General features: G+C 36.6%; 1 protein-coding gene across 3 annotated transcripts; it reads left to right on the top strand.

The window, feature by feature from the left end:
* The first annotated feature begins 932 nt into the window (after positions 1-932).
* On the top strand, positions 933-13,640 carry CPSF160 (cleavage and polyadenylation specificity factor 160). Of its 3 annotated transcripts, none has more exons than XM_086236697.1 (26): positions 933-1,491; positions 1,636-1,782; positions 2,303-2,456; positions 2,820-2,955; positions 3,340-3,485; positions 3,823-3,918; positions 3,994-4,046; positions 4,297-4,428; positions 4,527-4,578; positions 4,701-4,820; positions 5,302-5,436; positions 6,038-6,163; positions 6,381-6,458; positions 6,657-6,797; positions 7,076-7,170; positions 7,374-7,570; positions 8,112-8,899; positions 9,249-9,329; positions 9,428-9,493; positions 9,656-9,733; positions 10,071-10,301; positions 10,460-10,591; positions 10,753-10,929; positions 11,354-11,539; positions 12,083-12,468; positions 12,773-13,640. In XM_086236697.1, the coding sequence occupies exons 1-26, from the start codon at positions 1,163-1,165 to the stop codon at positions 12,885-12,887; spliced, it is 4,377 nt and encodes a 1,458-aa protein (XP_086092823.1). In that variant the 5' UTR covers positions 933-1,162; the 3' UTR covers positions 12,888-13,640. The 3 variants fall into 3 exon arrangements, with proteins under 3 accessions (XP_086092823.1, XP_086092822.1, XP_086092824.1); XM_086236696.1 differs by having other exon boundaries at positions 6,035-6,163; XM_086236698.1 differs by lacking the exons at positions 12,083-12,468; positions 12,773-13,640 and having other exon boundaries at positions 6,035-6,163; positions 10,753-10,864; positions 11,354-11,515.
* The last annotated feature ends 1,998 nt before the right edge of the window (positions 13,641-15,638 follow it).

The raw sequence follows: 15,638 nt of genomic DNA, 5'->3' as shown, positions 1-15,638 counted from the left end.
ATATGTAAATGATATGTATAAAGCTTGTAACACAGTACAGTGATTGATTATGAAACAAATTCTTAACATTCAATTTCTCTTTACAATGGAAATGTGGAAAAATATAATTTCAACTCGAACTGGAGAATTGAGAGATTTGTTAAGTACTTAAGTGAGCATATATTATGAAATCAATTTGATATTGTAATAACTTGTAATATCTATATTTGGAACAGGCCTGAGGAAGAATGAACAGACAGCGTTGCACCTCTATTTCCAGCTTGATCCTTGTTGAAGAATGAAGAGTGAAGAAGAAAAAGTGTGGGAATTTTTCTCATCGAGTATGAGTTTCAAACTAGCTAAACCTTGTATTGTTGTTGTCTGGTAAAAAATTCAATGGGTTTATTGTTGTTGTCTTGTAGATTTTCTACAATTGAAGGCATTATGGTTGATTGGCTAACTCAGTTTACTGTTTGTGATTCTTGAAAAGTTTTGTTCTTGTAAGGTTGTACGGTTTGATTTTGTTGATTGATAAGAATTCACTAATCTTTTTTCAATGATTCGTACAAATTCATTTTTATAAATCTTTGTGTGAAATGTAAAAACTAACAAATGTTGAACTACAACAGATTGACAAGGGAAAACATGATGTTACTTTGTGCGTAAATCTTATATGGGGCGTGCCCCAGTGGGGCACCTCTCGTTACTTTGTACCAAAAATCTACCTAAGCATGCACAAGTATTCAAATATTTTAAAATTTAAAAATAGTTTTTAAATTACATACTAAATACGTTTTCAAATTTTTTAAACTAGGTTTAAAATCTTAAAAATGGATCCATGTTTTTGAATTTTTTTTTTAATTGGATTCCAAACAGGGCCTTAACGTTGAACCGGATTCACACATAGGAGCAAATCATTGCAAACCGCAGTCTCGTCTCACCCCCTTTCTCCTGGTTAACGGTCCGAAATCTTCATGTTATTTAGGATCCTACGTCCTCCCGCCAAAGGCAGAATTATCTTTAAGCCCTCACTCTCACTCTCACTCTCACTCCACACCACTCTAAAACCCTAACCTCCTGGCAGACCTTGTACGTCGTCGTTTCTCAGCAACCCCCACAATCTTCTCCTCTCTTGCTATCGAATTCCAAACCCTAGGGGTTCTCGCACCCTCCTCCTTCGAAGATGAGCTTCGCGGCACACAAAATGATGCACTGGCCGACGGGCATTGAGAACTGCGCGTCGGGGTTCATCTCGCATTCACGCGCCGACTTCGTGCCTCGGATCCCTCCGATTCAGACCGACGACCTCGAGTCCGACTGGCCCACCACGCGCCGAGAAATCGGCCCCATCCCGAACCTCGTTGTCACCGCCGGGAATGTCCTCGAAGTGTACGTTGTCAGAGTTCAAGAGGAAGATGGCGCCAGAGGTTCTAGGGCTTCAGGAGAACCCAAACGCGGTGGTCTCATGGACGGTGTCTCTGGGGCTTCGCTCGATCTCGTTTGCCATTATAGGTCTTTTGCCCTAATTAAGCCCAGCTTTACTGGTTCTTTCTTGGAAGTTTCCCTGGAACTTATTAGCTCGAATTAGCTAAATAAGTTATTCATAATATTGTATTCAAATTATTTAATGATAATTATCATGTAATTGCATTGCAGATTGCACGGTAACGTGGTAACAATGGCGGTATTATCTAGTGGAGGCGGTGATGGTTCTAGAACAAGAGATTCTATTATCTTAACCTTTGAAGATGCAAAAATTTCAGTTCTAGAGTTTGATGATTCGATTCATGGACTTCGTACTAGGTGCATTATTTTTATTCTTTTGTTTATTATTCTTCGTATTTGGGTCAATTTTATATCAATTAAACCTTAATTTAAGTCCAAATTGGAACACACTTACTGCTTTGGATAGTACTGCAAATGTTGAAGGTTTGAAGTCAAGGATATTAAACCGTGCATACCTCTGAGAATTTAGTGTGTTTTATGAATTTGCAAACCGGATACTTATCTCCTCTAGGGGGCTTCTGTACAGTAACTGACTTCAACTTGAAGTTGGTTGTGCAATTTAGTGATTGAAGTGCCTTAAAGTCTGTAATCTGTATCATGAACGATGATTCACTAGTTGTCCCCCTTATTTCCTTTGCTTGACTGGAATTTGGGTTGGACCGGTTCGTATTTGGCTTAAAATGATAAAATTTATAAGTGTACGGGAACACTCATGGTCTGAGATGATACTTCCAATTTTAAAAACACAACATTTTTCCTAGTTTGTTTAACTGTGTTCCAAGTTGATACTTATTCATTGGTGTTGACTTTTTCTTAGCTCTATGCACTGTTTTGAGGGACCAGAGTGGCTTCATTTAAGAAGAGGTAGAGAGTCATTTGCAAGAGGCCCAATGATAAAGGTTGATCCTCAAGGCAGGTGTGGAGGCGTTCTTGTTTATGGTTTGCAAATGATAATACTTAAAGCTGCTCAGGTATCTTCTGCTCTCATGGAATCTTCTGCTGAAAAATATAACATAAATTGTAGCATTTGGAGGGAAAAAAAGGAAACATTGTTGGCTTAGCAACTGTTCTAAGTATTGGCTTGTACTGAGTATGCCTTTATCAATGGATACGGTCATTGTGTCTCAAGGTCCAATGTACATCCTAACCATTGTACATTAGCAGCTTTAATTCTGAAGTATGGTGTAGGTCATTGTGTCCCAAGGTCTTCTAGTACAGGCGTGCCTTGAAAAAAGGGTCCTCCAACACAAGTTTAGATAACAGCATGAACTGTTTAAAGCAAACATGATGGACCTTTTATTTGAAATATTAATTCTGAAGTTTTTTGCTGTCAGGGTGGCTCTGGTTTGGTTGGGGATGATGATGGTTTTGGTTCTGGAGGTGCAATTTCTGCTCGTGTTGAGTCATCGTACATTATTAGTCTACGAGATTTGGACATGAAACATGTAAAGGATTTTACATTTGTACATGGTGAGTTTGGCCATCCAACAATCTTTGAAAGTTGTAATATTTGTAAGACTTCTAATAGACTAATGTTGCGTCTGGATTTTTGGATTTAGAAGATGAGATTTAGATTTTAATTCTTAGTGTAAATTATTTAAAGAGACTTTAGAAATATTAAATATTTTATTTGTAATCCACACGTGAATTTGATTATTCGAAAATAGGATGAATTTCAAATTCACTCTCTAAAATTAAATTCTATTAATAAAAAAATGTTGTGGGTATCAATATTCAGATTCACTTATATTGCATTCACAAGTAAGATTGAAACAAAATAGGTTCGTTTTAATAACTTCTTGTGGTTTTTTTTTTTCATTTTATTTAAAGCCTGACATAATATATATTGTATAGGTTACATTGAGCCTGTGATGGTTATCCTTCATGAGCGGGAGCTTACTTGGGCTGGTCGTGTCTCATGGAAGCACAATACTTGTATGATTTCTGCACTTAGTGTCAGCACAACCTTGAAGCAGCATCCTCTCATATGGTCAGCAGTTGTAAGTTCCAGAAATGATAAAATTTACCTGAAAATTTGGAAACTATCCATTGAAAAGTTAATTTTTTTCGGCCATCTTTGTTATTGTGGTATATTGTGTCCAATACGGAATCATTGTGATCTATGATATAAATGTTTAAGCATTCAGCTGAACATGAAAATATGAATATCTATTTGAAACTCTTGCATGCTTTTGCTATACTGGAGAATGTGTATGCTTGATGCAAGTCACATGACGTGAAAGATTAGCATTCTGTACAAGTAGTGATATTTGAGAATATATCCTTACATGCACTGTTTTTTTTTGTTTTTTTTTTTTTAATATATATTCTTGTCAGAATCTCCCACATGATGCCTACAAGCTTCTAGCTGTACCATCTCCAATTGGTGGTGTTCTTGTGATTGGTGCAAATTCAATTCATTATCATAGCCAGGTAAGTTAATTTCTTCAAGTGGAACTTTAATAGCTGAATCAAATTCTTATGGCTTCTTTTTCCTACTTTATGCAGTCAGCGTCATGTGCATTGGCATTGAACAGTTACGCTGTTTCTGTAGATAACAGGTCTCAATTTTCTTCCTCTCTCTCTCTCTCTCTCTCTCTCTCTCTCTCTCTCTCTCTCTCTCTCTTACACACCCACACCCACACCTTCCCATTTCATTGGCTTCTTTCTCCTCCCCCCCCCCCCAAAGAAAAAATTTGCGTTTATATGATTATCACTAAGTTGTGTATAATTTCAATTTTGAGGACTGTATTTGGGCGAAACTCCAGATTCTTCCTTCCCATAAATTAATGTATTTTCTGTTTCATTCAGCCTAGATATGCCAAGATCTAGTTTCACTGTGGAGCTTGATGCTGCCAGTGCAACTTGGTTATCAAATGATGTAGCCTTACTGTCTACAAAAACGGGGGAGCTACTATTGCTCACCCTTGTTTATGATGGACGGTCAGTTTCCCATAAATACATACATACATACATATGATTCAGTATTCGTATGCTCAAATTATTTTGCTTGGTAATAATCCTATTTTTACAATGTGCAGGATTGTGCAGAGACTTGATCTTTCAAAGTCTAAAGCTTCAGTGCTTACGTCGGTTAGTTACTTTTTGAATTTTTTTTGCTTTAATTAAGTTTTAGCTATGCAATTTTCAGGTCTTCAGTTCCATTTATATAATCTTAATTGTAGTTCTAAAAATCTGCTAATTTTTTTCCGTAGGGAATTACAACAGTTGGAAATGCATTATTTTTTCTGGGAAGCCGGTTGGGAGACAGTTTGCTTGTGCAGTTTACTTGTGGAGCAGGGGCCTCAATGTTGCCTTCTGGTATGAAGGATGAGGTTTGTGTTGGAAGTCATTAATTTGCCACTTAGTTGTGGAAAAGTTGATACTAATGTTGCTTTTTTAAGGGAATTCTCATTTTCAACTCCGCTTAGTGTTATTGGGATTTTAATTCAGCTCTCTGACTTGATGTTTTTCTCAATCTTAAGAGTCTAAACTTTTTTAAAGCAATCTTAGTGTTTAACTGGTATAAACTTTTTCAATATTAGCTCCACAATGTTTGTCGAATGGCCCTTTTCTAAAACTTAAGGAAAAAAAATTAAAATCGAAACTTTGATGCATTCTTTGATTTTATGGGTAGTTGAACCTTGAAATTTTACATGCTGTAGAACGGTAAGAGTCCCATTGACTTGTTTTGAGTAATTTTCAGGTTAAGTGAAATAAATTTTACGTTTTTATCCTTACTGAGTATGGTCCTTCTCTGATAATTTCTGGAATTGCATGAACAAGAAACATGCCTGATGCTTATAGATTTTACAGGTAGGAGATATTGAAGGTGATGCCCCATCAGCAAAGCGATTGCGAATGTCATCTTCTGATGCATTGCAAGATATGGTTAGCGGCGAGGAGCTCTCTTTATATGGGTCAGCTCAAAATAATGCAGAATCAGCTCAGGTTGTTTACCCTTCTGGGAATGTATTTCCTGATTGTGTTTTAACCTTCAGTGAAAATATAGGGAGTGAGAGGATCCCTGTCAAGGTTGGAAGAGAAATTGAAAACAGAAAAAACAAGACTCAACCTCTAAGATTATTAGCATTCAAAACCTTAATAAAGGCCAACATCTCCACTCTTTCCTATGGAACATTGAGGCAGCTCCCACTTCCCAATCACTCAAATTTGGACTGAATGCATATATGTTCATTTATGTCATTTTTATATAATATTTTAGCAAAAAAAAGATTTACAACCTTGATATTTCTGGCAGCTCTATTGTTTATATCACAGTGGTGTTTCCGTTTTTTGTTGTTGTTAAGTTTTCAGAAACTTAATTATAGTGATTGGTATTCCAATATTTGCTTGTGAAGTTGGAAGATGAAATTGCTAGTTCGATATTGCAAATTTCTCTGTTTTGGTTATCAGACTGCGGCTTGCACGAAAGCTCAATTTCTTATTGCTAAATACTTTTACTTATATTTGATCTATGCATATGACATTTTTTTCATTGCTTATCATATTTGTAAATAACATAATGATTTTTTCTGGCTGCATGCAGAAGTCTTTCTCATTTGCTGTAAGGGATTCTTTGATTAATGTTGGCCCTTTGAAGGACTTCTCCTATGGTTTAAGGATTAATGCAGATGCAAATGCTACTGGAATCGCTAAACAGAGTAATTACGAACTGGTTAGTCTGATGAACTTAAATTTCTGTCATTATAGCTTCAACTTGAACTGGTTTTCCTTGGCTCTTTTTGCAAGTGAGTAAAATTACCTCTTCCTTATTTCTTTAATCAGACTTCTATTTGGGCTAATGTGGACTTCTATTTTCTTTTTGAAAATTGGGGAATTCCATGTCATTATTGTTATATACATTACTATATACTTTCTTGGATAATTTTTAGGTGTGCTGTTCCGGTCATGGAAAGAATGGTGCTCTCTGTGTTCTTCGTCAGTCAATTCGTCCCGAAATGATTACTGAGGTCCGTGGTAGTCTATTCTTCTGTTGAATTAATATTTGTTGACTACTCCAGGGCCTTTAAGTTTGTACGTGCCCTGCTGCTTTTTTAATATCTCTTCACATTATCTAGTTACACTCTTGCTAACATGCTTGTGCGTTAGCCAAGATTATGTTAAAATGACCCTACTTTTCTCCTCTCCTCCCGTTTTTGACTTGGCAGGTTGAACTACCAGGTTGCAAGGGAATTTGGACTGTTTACCACAAGAATGCACGTGGTCATAATGCTGACTCTTCTAAAATAGCTGCTTCTGATGATGAGTATCATGCATATTTAATTATAAGTCTCGAAGCTCGTACAATGGTGAGTCGTCTAATTTCTTATGTTAGATAAAAGTTACATGCTTCTCATAATGAAATCATATCTTGTAGCATGCAAGGAAAGAAATGTGTGTGAAATTTTTTAATTCATAACATATAAGCTACTATTAGGATGATGAAAAAGAAGTGAATTTTCAGTTTAATGTGTTGACGGTTCTGTACATGGAAGAGTGTAGTCTTGTGTTTCATATTTTTAATTGGCATCAGATTTTGTTCAAAATTCTTTTTAAACTCCCCTCCCCTTCTTCTCATGATGGCTAGGTACTTGAAACAGCTGATCTTCTGAGTGAAGTCACAGAAAGTGTTGACTATTTTGTGCAAGGGAGAACAATTGCTGCAGGGAATTTGTTTGGGAGGTGAGTGTACAATTCAATGATTTGTTTTCATTCCCTTATAGATTTTATTCTCGCTTGGCCTGTGCATATCTTCTCCATAGGTAGTTTAACTCTCTTTAAGATTCTTTTCCAATAGGTTTTTTGTTTCAATTTTTTTATATTTTAATTAAGTGGTCTTGAGTATTCTGAACCTTCTTCTGCACACTAATCCTTTTTTCTTTAAGGCGTCGAGTTGTGCAGGTCTATGAACGTGGTGCTCGAATTCTAGATGGTTCTTTTATGACTCAGGATTTAAGCTTTGGAACCTCGAACTCTGAATCGGGTACTGGTTCTGAGAGTTCCACAGTGTTGTCAGTTTGTATTGTTGATCCGTATGTGTTACTGAGAATGTCTGATGGTGGTATTCGGCTTCTTGTTGGAGGTATGTTTTGTCAACAAAAATGCTTTTATACATATAAATGATTTGGAGTGTAGTGCTGATATTATACATGTAACTCTCATAGTTGTTTCTCTTGTTCGCTTTGCCTTCTATGTCAATGGATATTATTTCAAACCACCATTTTACTTATTTTCTTGATTCATAAAGATCATTTTTTTTGTCGGATTCATAAAGGTCATGTGATTGAAAATTATGAGCCTTAGATTCATCTTTAACTAAAGTCCTCATAATATAATCTAAATGCGAAATTATACATGCATTTGCATATTTGATGATGGAGGCTGTGTCAAACAAATCAATATCGTTTTCTGTTGTCATTCAGAATGTTCATAAAATGCCTGATTGCCAGAAGATGTACCATCAAATTATAGTAAATTTTCTTTTGAGTACTTAAAAGTATTTATCCTCTATCCTCTCATATTGTTACTGGCTTTAATTTATTGCTCCATTCTTCCATTTCTAAAAATTTTCTTGAAATTTTCTGTTTCATTATGGATTGGCTCATGTTGTTTTCTATTTGCAGATCCTTCTCTGTGTACTGTTTCTATTAACATTCCAGCAGCCTTTGAGAGCTCAAAGAAATTAATATCTGCATGTACTCTGTATCATGATAAAGGACCTGAGCCATGGCTCCGGAAGACAAGTACTGATGCTTGGCTTTCTACAGGCATTGACGAGGCCATTGATGGTGCTGATGGTGTATTACATGATCAGGGTGATATATATTGTGTAGTTTGTTATGAAAGCGGTTCACTTGAAATATTTGATGTGCCAAATTTTAATTGTGTTTTCTCTGTGGATAAATTTGTATCTGGAAAGCCACACCTAGTTGATACATTAATGCGGGACTCACCGAAAGATTCCCAAAAACTGATCAACAAAAGTTCTGAAGAAGTGAGTGGCCAAGGCAGGAAAGAAAGTATACAGAACATGAAAGTTGTTGAGCTGGCCATGCAGAGATGGTCTGGACAGCATAGCCGTCCTTTCCTTTTTGGGATATTGAATGATGGAATGATTCTTTGTTACCATGCTTTCCTGTTTGAAGGTCCAGAGACTACCTCTAAAACTGAAGATTCAGCTTCTGCACAGAATACTGCTGGCTTAAGCAATATTAGTGCTTCCAGGCTTAGAAATTTGAGATTTGTTCGTGTCCCCTTGGACACATATGCTAGGCAGGACACATCAAATGGAACCTCGTTTCAAAGGATAACAATTTTCAAGAACATTGCTGGTTATCAGGGGTTGTACCTTTCAGGGTCAAGACCAGCTTGGTTTATGGTTTTCAGAGAACGTCTACGTATCCATCCACAGGTGAGAAGTCCAGTTCTCTTTCTAAAACGAGGGAAATAACTGAGACAGCCTAAATTTGTATATGCATTTTAGTAAGTATATCACATAATTATCCTGAATGGAGGACCTTTAAAGAAATTTCCTCTTAAAAAAAGGAAAGTCAAAATTCAGTAGATTTCATTTCTTGTAGTTTCTCAAATGCTAGTCTGCTTTTGTTTGGTTTGTATGAGCTGAAGGAGTTTAGGGTATGTTCTTTAGGATGGGACCTCATGGCCTTTGGGTTATTGTTGATATCTGCAAATTCAAAGTTTTAATTGTTGTTATCTGAGCAAGTGGGCAACTTACAATGTTCCTTTGTTTTCTTTGGCAGCTTTGTGATGGTTCAATCGTTGCCTTCACTGTTCTTCATAATGTGAATTGTAATCATGGGCTCATATATGTTACATCACAGGTTTGAAAACAGTATGCTTCCCTTCTCTGTGTAATTGTTTCCAAAACTTGGCTTACACATACTGGCTAATTCCCTCAACTTCTATCTCTACTTTCTAGGGTATTTTGAAGATTTGCCAACTGCCACCTATTTCAAGCTATGACAATTACTGGCCAGTACAAAAGGTAGGTACTTAAGTTTTAAGTCTGTACGTGGCCAAAAAAAAAAAAAAAAAGTTTTAAGTCTGTATAATTAAGTCAACAGGTGTCACTGTCATCTATATTCAAACTTAAGCTTATGCGTAATGAAGAGTTTTGGAATTGATGTATTTTTCATATTTTGATTAGATTCCATTGAAAGGAACTCCTCATCAGGTCACATATTTTGCTGAGAAGAATTTATACCCACTTATAGTTTCGGTTCCTGTGAGTACATATCTACCCTCAGTCTCAATAGTAATATCTATTTATATTGAGCTTTTAGTTTTGCAAGTTTGCCTAGCATGCATGTATCCAGATAGGCAAGTGATGTCAACAGTGCCCATGTGTTACACAACACACGCACACACACACATGGCAAGTGACCCCAATGTCTTATTCAGTGTCAGTGTTTGGTTATCACAATATGTGCATATCCTTTTTAATCTGAGTTTTCATAGCACTATCAACTTTTGTTCTGCCCTGTCTCTGTAATTTGTTTTCTTTCATTTCCGTACACATTATGAGCTCATTTTGAGTAGTGCACATCAATTAATATTCACAGGTTCATAAACCACTGAATCAAGTTCTATCATCTTTGGTTGATCAAGAAGTTGGCCATCAAGTTGAGAATCATAATTTGAGTTCTGATGAACTACACAGAACTTATACTGTTGATGAATTTGAAGTTCGGATTATGGAGCCGGAAAAATCTGGTGGCCCTTGGCAAACTAAGGCTACCATTCCAATGCAAACTTCTGAAAATGCTCTAACTGTTAGAGTGGTTACACTGTTTGTAAGTTTGCTGACTAGTTTATGCTTTATGTTTCCTTTTGTTCCACCCCCTCCCTCTCTTTCTGATAGAGGTGTTGGATGGAATAAAGTATGCACCACCAAAAGTACACCTGTGTCTGCATTATCTTGTTAGATAAGTCACATGGCACTTCATTGCAGAATACAACCACAAAAGAGAATGAAACACTTTTAGCAATTGGGACTGCTTATGTGCAAGGGGAGGATGTTGCTGGTAGAGGACGGGTTCTTTTATTTTCTGCTGGGAAAAATGTTGACAATGCTCAGAACTTGGTAATTCTTTGGATCATTTAAACCATTAATTTCTTAACTCTCTATTGTTTATGCCCCCGCGATATGTGTTGCTGTACAAACTATATAGGTACCTTCAACCTGTTTTGGTTTCTTTTAGAGTCCACATCATCTGAGATAAAGTCAGTTATTTCTGTTTTCAGATTTCAGAGGTTTACTCCAAAGAATTGAAGGGTGCCATATCTGCATTGGCCTCACTTCAAGGCCATCTGTTGATAGCATCTGGTCCTAAAATTATTTTACACAAGTGGAATGGTACTGAACTGAATGGTGTTGCATTTTTTGATGTTCCACCATTATACGTTGTGAGCTTAAATATTGTATGTATACTTCCTTTACTCAACGTCTCTTTTAATTGTTTCTTTGTATGCATAACCTGGATATCAGTACTTGAATATGTGATTTTAATTATGTGATGTGAAATGATAAGGGTGCATGTTGAAATTTCTCAGAACTTCTCATTTGTTAGTTACTGTCACTTCATCTGAAAAATAAAAGGAAATGAAGGAAAAGGAATCCAAAGCTTCTTTTTTTTGGTTGGAATCAGAAGCTTCTTTTCTCTTTTTAGTTGAAGGAAACGGAAGCTTCTAAGATATGCAATAGGAACCAAATTTTAATTTTGTTGATATAGTTGGGCATGCACACGTGTTTCTGTGTGTGTGTGCATGTTATGCTTAATTTATTAAAATTACATGTTTCTGAGAAATATGTGATCCTTGTTAATGGCTAAATTCATTGGTGCAGGTCAAGAATTTTATCCTCCTTGGTGACATTCACAAAAGCATTTATTTTCTCAGTTGGAAGGAGCAGGGAGCTCAACTCAGTTTATTGGCCAAGGATTTTGGTAATCTTGATTGTTTTGCAACGGAGTTTTTGATTGATGGAAGTACACTGAGTCTTGCAGTTGCAGATGAACAAAAGAATATTCAGGTTAGTGCCTTGTAGTTTTGATGCATGTCAGTCTTCTTTTAGTCTCTCTTCCTCCCACTCCCAAAACATGCCGGGGGTTTGCCATTTTCTATTTCTTAATAATTTTTTTTTTCCTGTAAAAATCATGAGGGGAAATGAGAGGAAAAATAAGGAACAGATTGGAAGATGTGGAGTTCTTTTCAGGAAAAAAAATGGAAGAAATAGTAGGGTAAAATTAAGTGTTCTTTTGTTAGAAAATGTTTTATTAATTACTTGTTTTAATAAGTTAACCCAAGTATTTTTACAAGACAGTTGTATATATTTTGAAATAAATGAAATCCTTGGTGTTTTGTGAAAAAAAAGTTTGCCATAACTATCTTAAACGAAATTCAGTGGCTTAGTATAGATATGTATGACATCTTTATCACAATTTCCTTCCTTTTGTTTTTCTGGCATTAATTATGACTCAAATGATGTTTTTGGTCAAATGGTTTTTTATGTCTATTTGTTGGAGGGTAAGTGTTGGTTTACTGTTGCTTGAATGCATATTATGTGCCAAAACAGATCTTTTACTATGCACCAAAGATGTCTGAGAGTTGGAAAGGCCAGAAGCTTCTCTCAAGGGCTGAATTTCATGTTGGTACCCATGTGACTAAGTTCTTGCGGTTGCAAATGCTTTCTACTACATCAGACCGAACAGGGAGCACTCCAGGCCCTGATAAAACCAATCGCTTTGCTTTGTTATTTGGTACCCTGGATGGCAGCATTGGTTGTATTGCCCCTCTTGATGAACTGACATTTCGTAGGTTGCAGTCATTACAGAAAAAGCTTGTTGACGCTGTTCCCCATGTTGCTGGTTTGAATCCAAGTTCTTTCCGCCAGTTTCGCTCAAATGGAAAGGCTCATAGGCCTGGCCCTGACAGCATTGTTGACTGTGAGCTCCTATGCCAGTAAGTTCTATGTTCCTTTACTTATTTTTTGATGTCTTTCAAAATGCAGTAGATCTTGTCCTGCTAGATATAATTTGCTTTTCTTGTTTACATCCCTTTAGATGCATCAATGCGCTCATATTCTCTTATTGGAGCCTTGCTCTTAGGAAAGAAATTGCCCATCATTGCTGTAATTCTGTTAATGCTAAAGGTTCCTGATATGGAATGATGCACCCTTCTGATTGTTATGCAACATTGTTAACAGGATTTGATGCGAGGATAATACTGAAAACTAACTACTGTACTATAATTTCTGTCTTTGCAGTTATGAGATTCTTCCATTGGAGGAACAGCTTGAAATTGCACAGCAGATAGGGACAACTCGTTCACAAATTTTCTCAAACTTAAACGACCTCTCTCTAGGAACAAGCTTCTTGTGAGTGCAGCAAATTTGAAATGAGCTTTACAGGGTGCGCAGCACTATATTTGAGTTACGGCATTCCTGGTGAGTTGGTATTACCCTCGTTTAGTCGTTTGATAGACAGAGAGGGGAGGGAGTGAGGAGGAATTGGGAAAGGTTGTCCAATGTTGGGACAGGTAATTACCTTTAGGCCTTTAGGTGATGAAAGTTAGGAGATGCAAGTTAACAATATTGCTAGGGTAAGTAAATTGTTCAGTGTTATTATGGTGACTGACGAGTATAACCACCCAGCAACCAAGTGATCCGTTTCCTCTGAAGCAACCTAGTGATCCGCTGGTTATCATAGTCATTAACCTTTGTCTTTGTACTCTGCTACCTCTGTTGACATAAAAAAATCATAATGATGAAATTACCAGGAATATATCAACTGCATCCCCCGTAAACTTGTATCTTTTATGTTGCATCTCTTGGTTTTGAAGGATATAAACTATAAATGATAAATATCATTGGTCTATACAGAATACTTGTAATAATATAGGTATGCACTATAAGGTGGTAATTGAGCCAAAAAGGTATGATGTGAAAATGAAGTGTTTGAGTTCCTGCTCCTTTAATCTCTATTTTATTTGATGGATAAATGGATCTCAATTTGTGACGTTTGTTCTAGTATGGAGGCTTGTGCCAAAATTTTTATTTGAGAATACATATTTGGATCTCATCTTTAGGGATTTTTGTATGACGTACCAATTTCTGGAATATGTATGTTATTGTAAAAAAGTGTGGCCTCATAACCTAAAAAGAGTTTATTAGTAGCTTTTTTTAACTCTATTCAGGGTTAAGGGGGAGGGTTATGACTCAGACCCCTCTTTCGCCTTTGTGGACAACTTAGATTAGTTGGCGAGGTTTCATAGTAAATCTTTTGTTAATGTAATCATTAATCTGATGCATTCCGACGTGATCGTGTATGACTTCTTTTGACTAGTCACATGAACGGTTATGTTTTCTCCTCGACTCACCCATTGCAACAGTTTTTTTTTTTTTTTTTTTTTTTTTTTAAGAAAAGGAAAACTCACTGTAATAGGAATTATAGGACCAAAAGGACTAATTTTATGGAATTGAATTTTGAATTTATTTTAATCTTAATTCATTACCCCATTTACTCTTATCACTTGAGATATTCTCAAGGAATGTCGGTGGATTTTTATGTAATAAGGATACTCCGAAACAAGTTAAACATTTAGGCGGTCAGCACTGCTTAAGCTCATGCCCCACAACAGCAAAAAAATATTAATGAATATTAACTGAAAAGGGTAAATATATCGGATGCATTTAAATATTTAAATTGTTTGCGAGGGTTAATAGAATTTAGAAAACAAGAAAATGCAGAGGAGGCAAAGAAAAATGTAAGAATGATCCTAGCCTCCTAGGTATGAGATAAGAGCATGAATGATTTTTACTTTTTACTTGGCAATGGCAGACGGAGACACCGGGGGGTATTGCGCGCTGCGCGTGTGTGGATGACCAATTATTAATTAAGTCGGAGTCCAACTCTCAAGTACTTCTCCCTCCCATGTACATTGAAATATAGAATGATGATGACTCACGTGCACATCATTCCATTCCATTTTCATCTCTTGGGCAAAGGGAATGAATGAAAGAGAGAGAGAGAGAGAGAGAGAGAGAGAGAGAGAGAGAGAGAGAGAGAGAGAGAGAGAGAGAGAGAGCATGGATAAGAAGAAGGGGAGGGATGGATTGGATGTTTGTACTTAAAGTAGTAGTGCATGTGGTGTTATGGGACCATTAGCTAGAAGGAATGTCAAGCTAAAGCGTAACACAAGTCCTTCATTTGTGATGTATGAGAGGCCATGGAGTGTTCCCTCTCATGCGCAATACATCACTGCGTCTCTGTTCATATATTCTTATTTATTCATTCATTTCTCTCATTCAACCCACTTTAATTGGAGTGAGTTTAGAGGCAGGGCTTAATTTCCAAAAGGTACTACTACTACTACAACTACGACAAAGTGGGATCTTACTAATGCACACTTTGAATTTCTGCTGCTCAACATTATAAGTGTGTGTGCGTGTGTGCTTTGAGTCTTTGATAATGACCAAAGGTGATCGATGAGGAGGTGAGTGACAGAGTGAGTGAAGGAGCCTTTCATACATTCTTTTTCCAAATCCCTTTGAATTTCTGCTCAAGATGGGTCCAACTCCAAAGTCCAAACGCATGGTGCGCCTAGTCCCTCCAATCAAAGTCGGCCACCCTCAGTCAGCTAGTGCTTCTATTGCCAAATCAAATTTACCTTTTATCCATCTTTTTCTTTATAATAATTCGTTATGATCCATTGTTTCTCATTGTAAACCTTTGGTCTCAATTTGTGCATCTATTTGGTCATTTAATTTTATTCTTTTTTTTTTCTTTAAGTCAAACTTTCAAACTTGTAAGTGATTGGGTTCTTTAATTACAATCAGTGGGTGAGTGGTTTTATGCCAAAGAAGGTATTAGTGGTGCAACCTCTCTCACTTCAACCAAACAAGTGGAACAAACCCTTCCCCAAAATTTCCCAAGTAAAATGGTTTTCATATTATTCAGAAGTTTGACACACCATTTTGAGCAGAGATATATGGGAGAGATGTTTGAAGCACTGTGACATCAAAATATATGGTTCTCTTGATGATGAATGAGAATTGAGAGGCCATGATATATAGCTAATTGATCATTCTCAAGTTTGTAAGCCTTTGACCCAATTTGTACAGGAGACATATG

Source organism: Dryas octopetala, chromosome 3 (genome assembly GCF_963921425.1).
Source record: "Dryas octopetala chromosome 3, drDryOcto1.1, whole genome shotgun sequence".
NCBI lineage: Eukaryota > Viridiplantae > Streptophyta > Magnoliopsida > Rosales > Rosaceae > Dryas > Dryas octopetala.
This window is presented reverse-complemented; position numbering and strand designations above follow the sequence as displayed.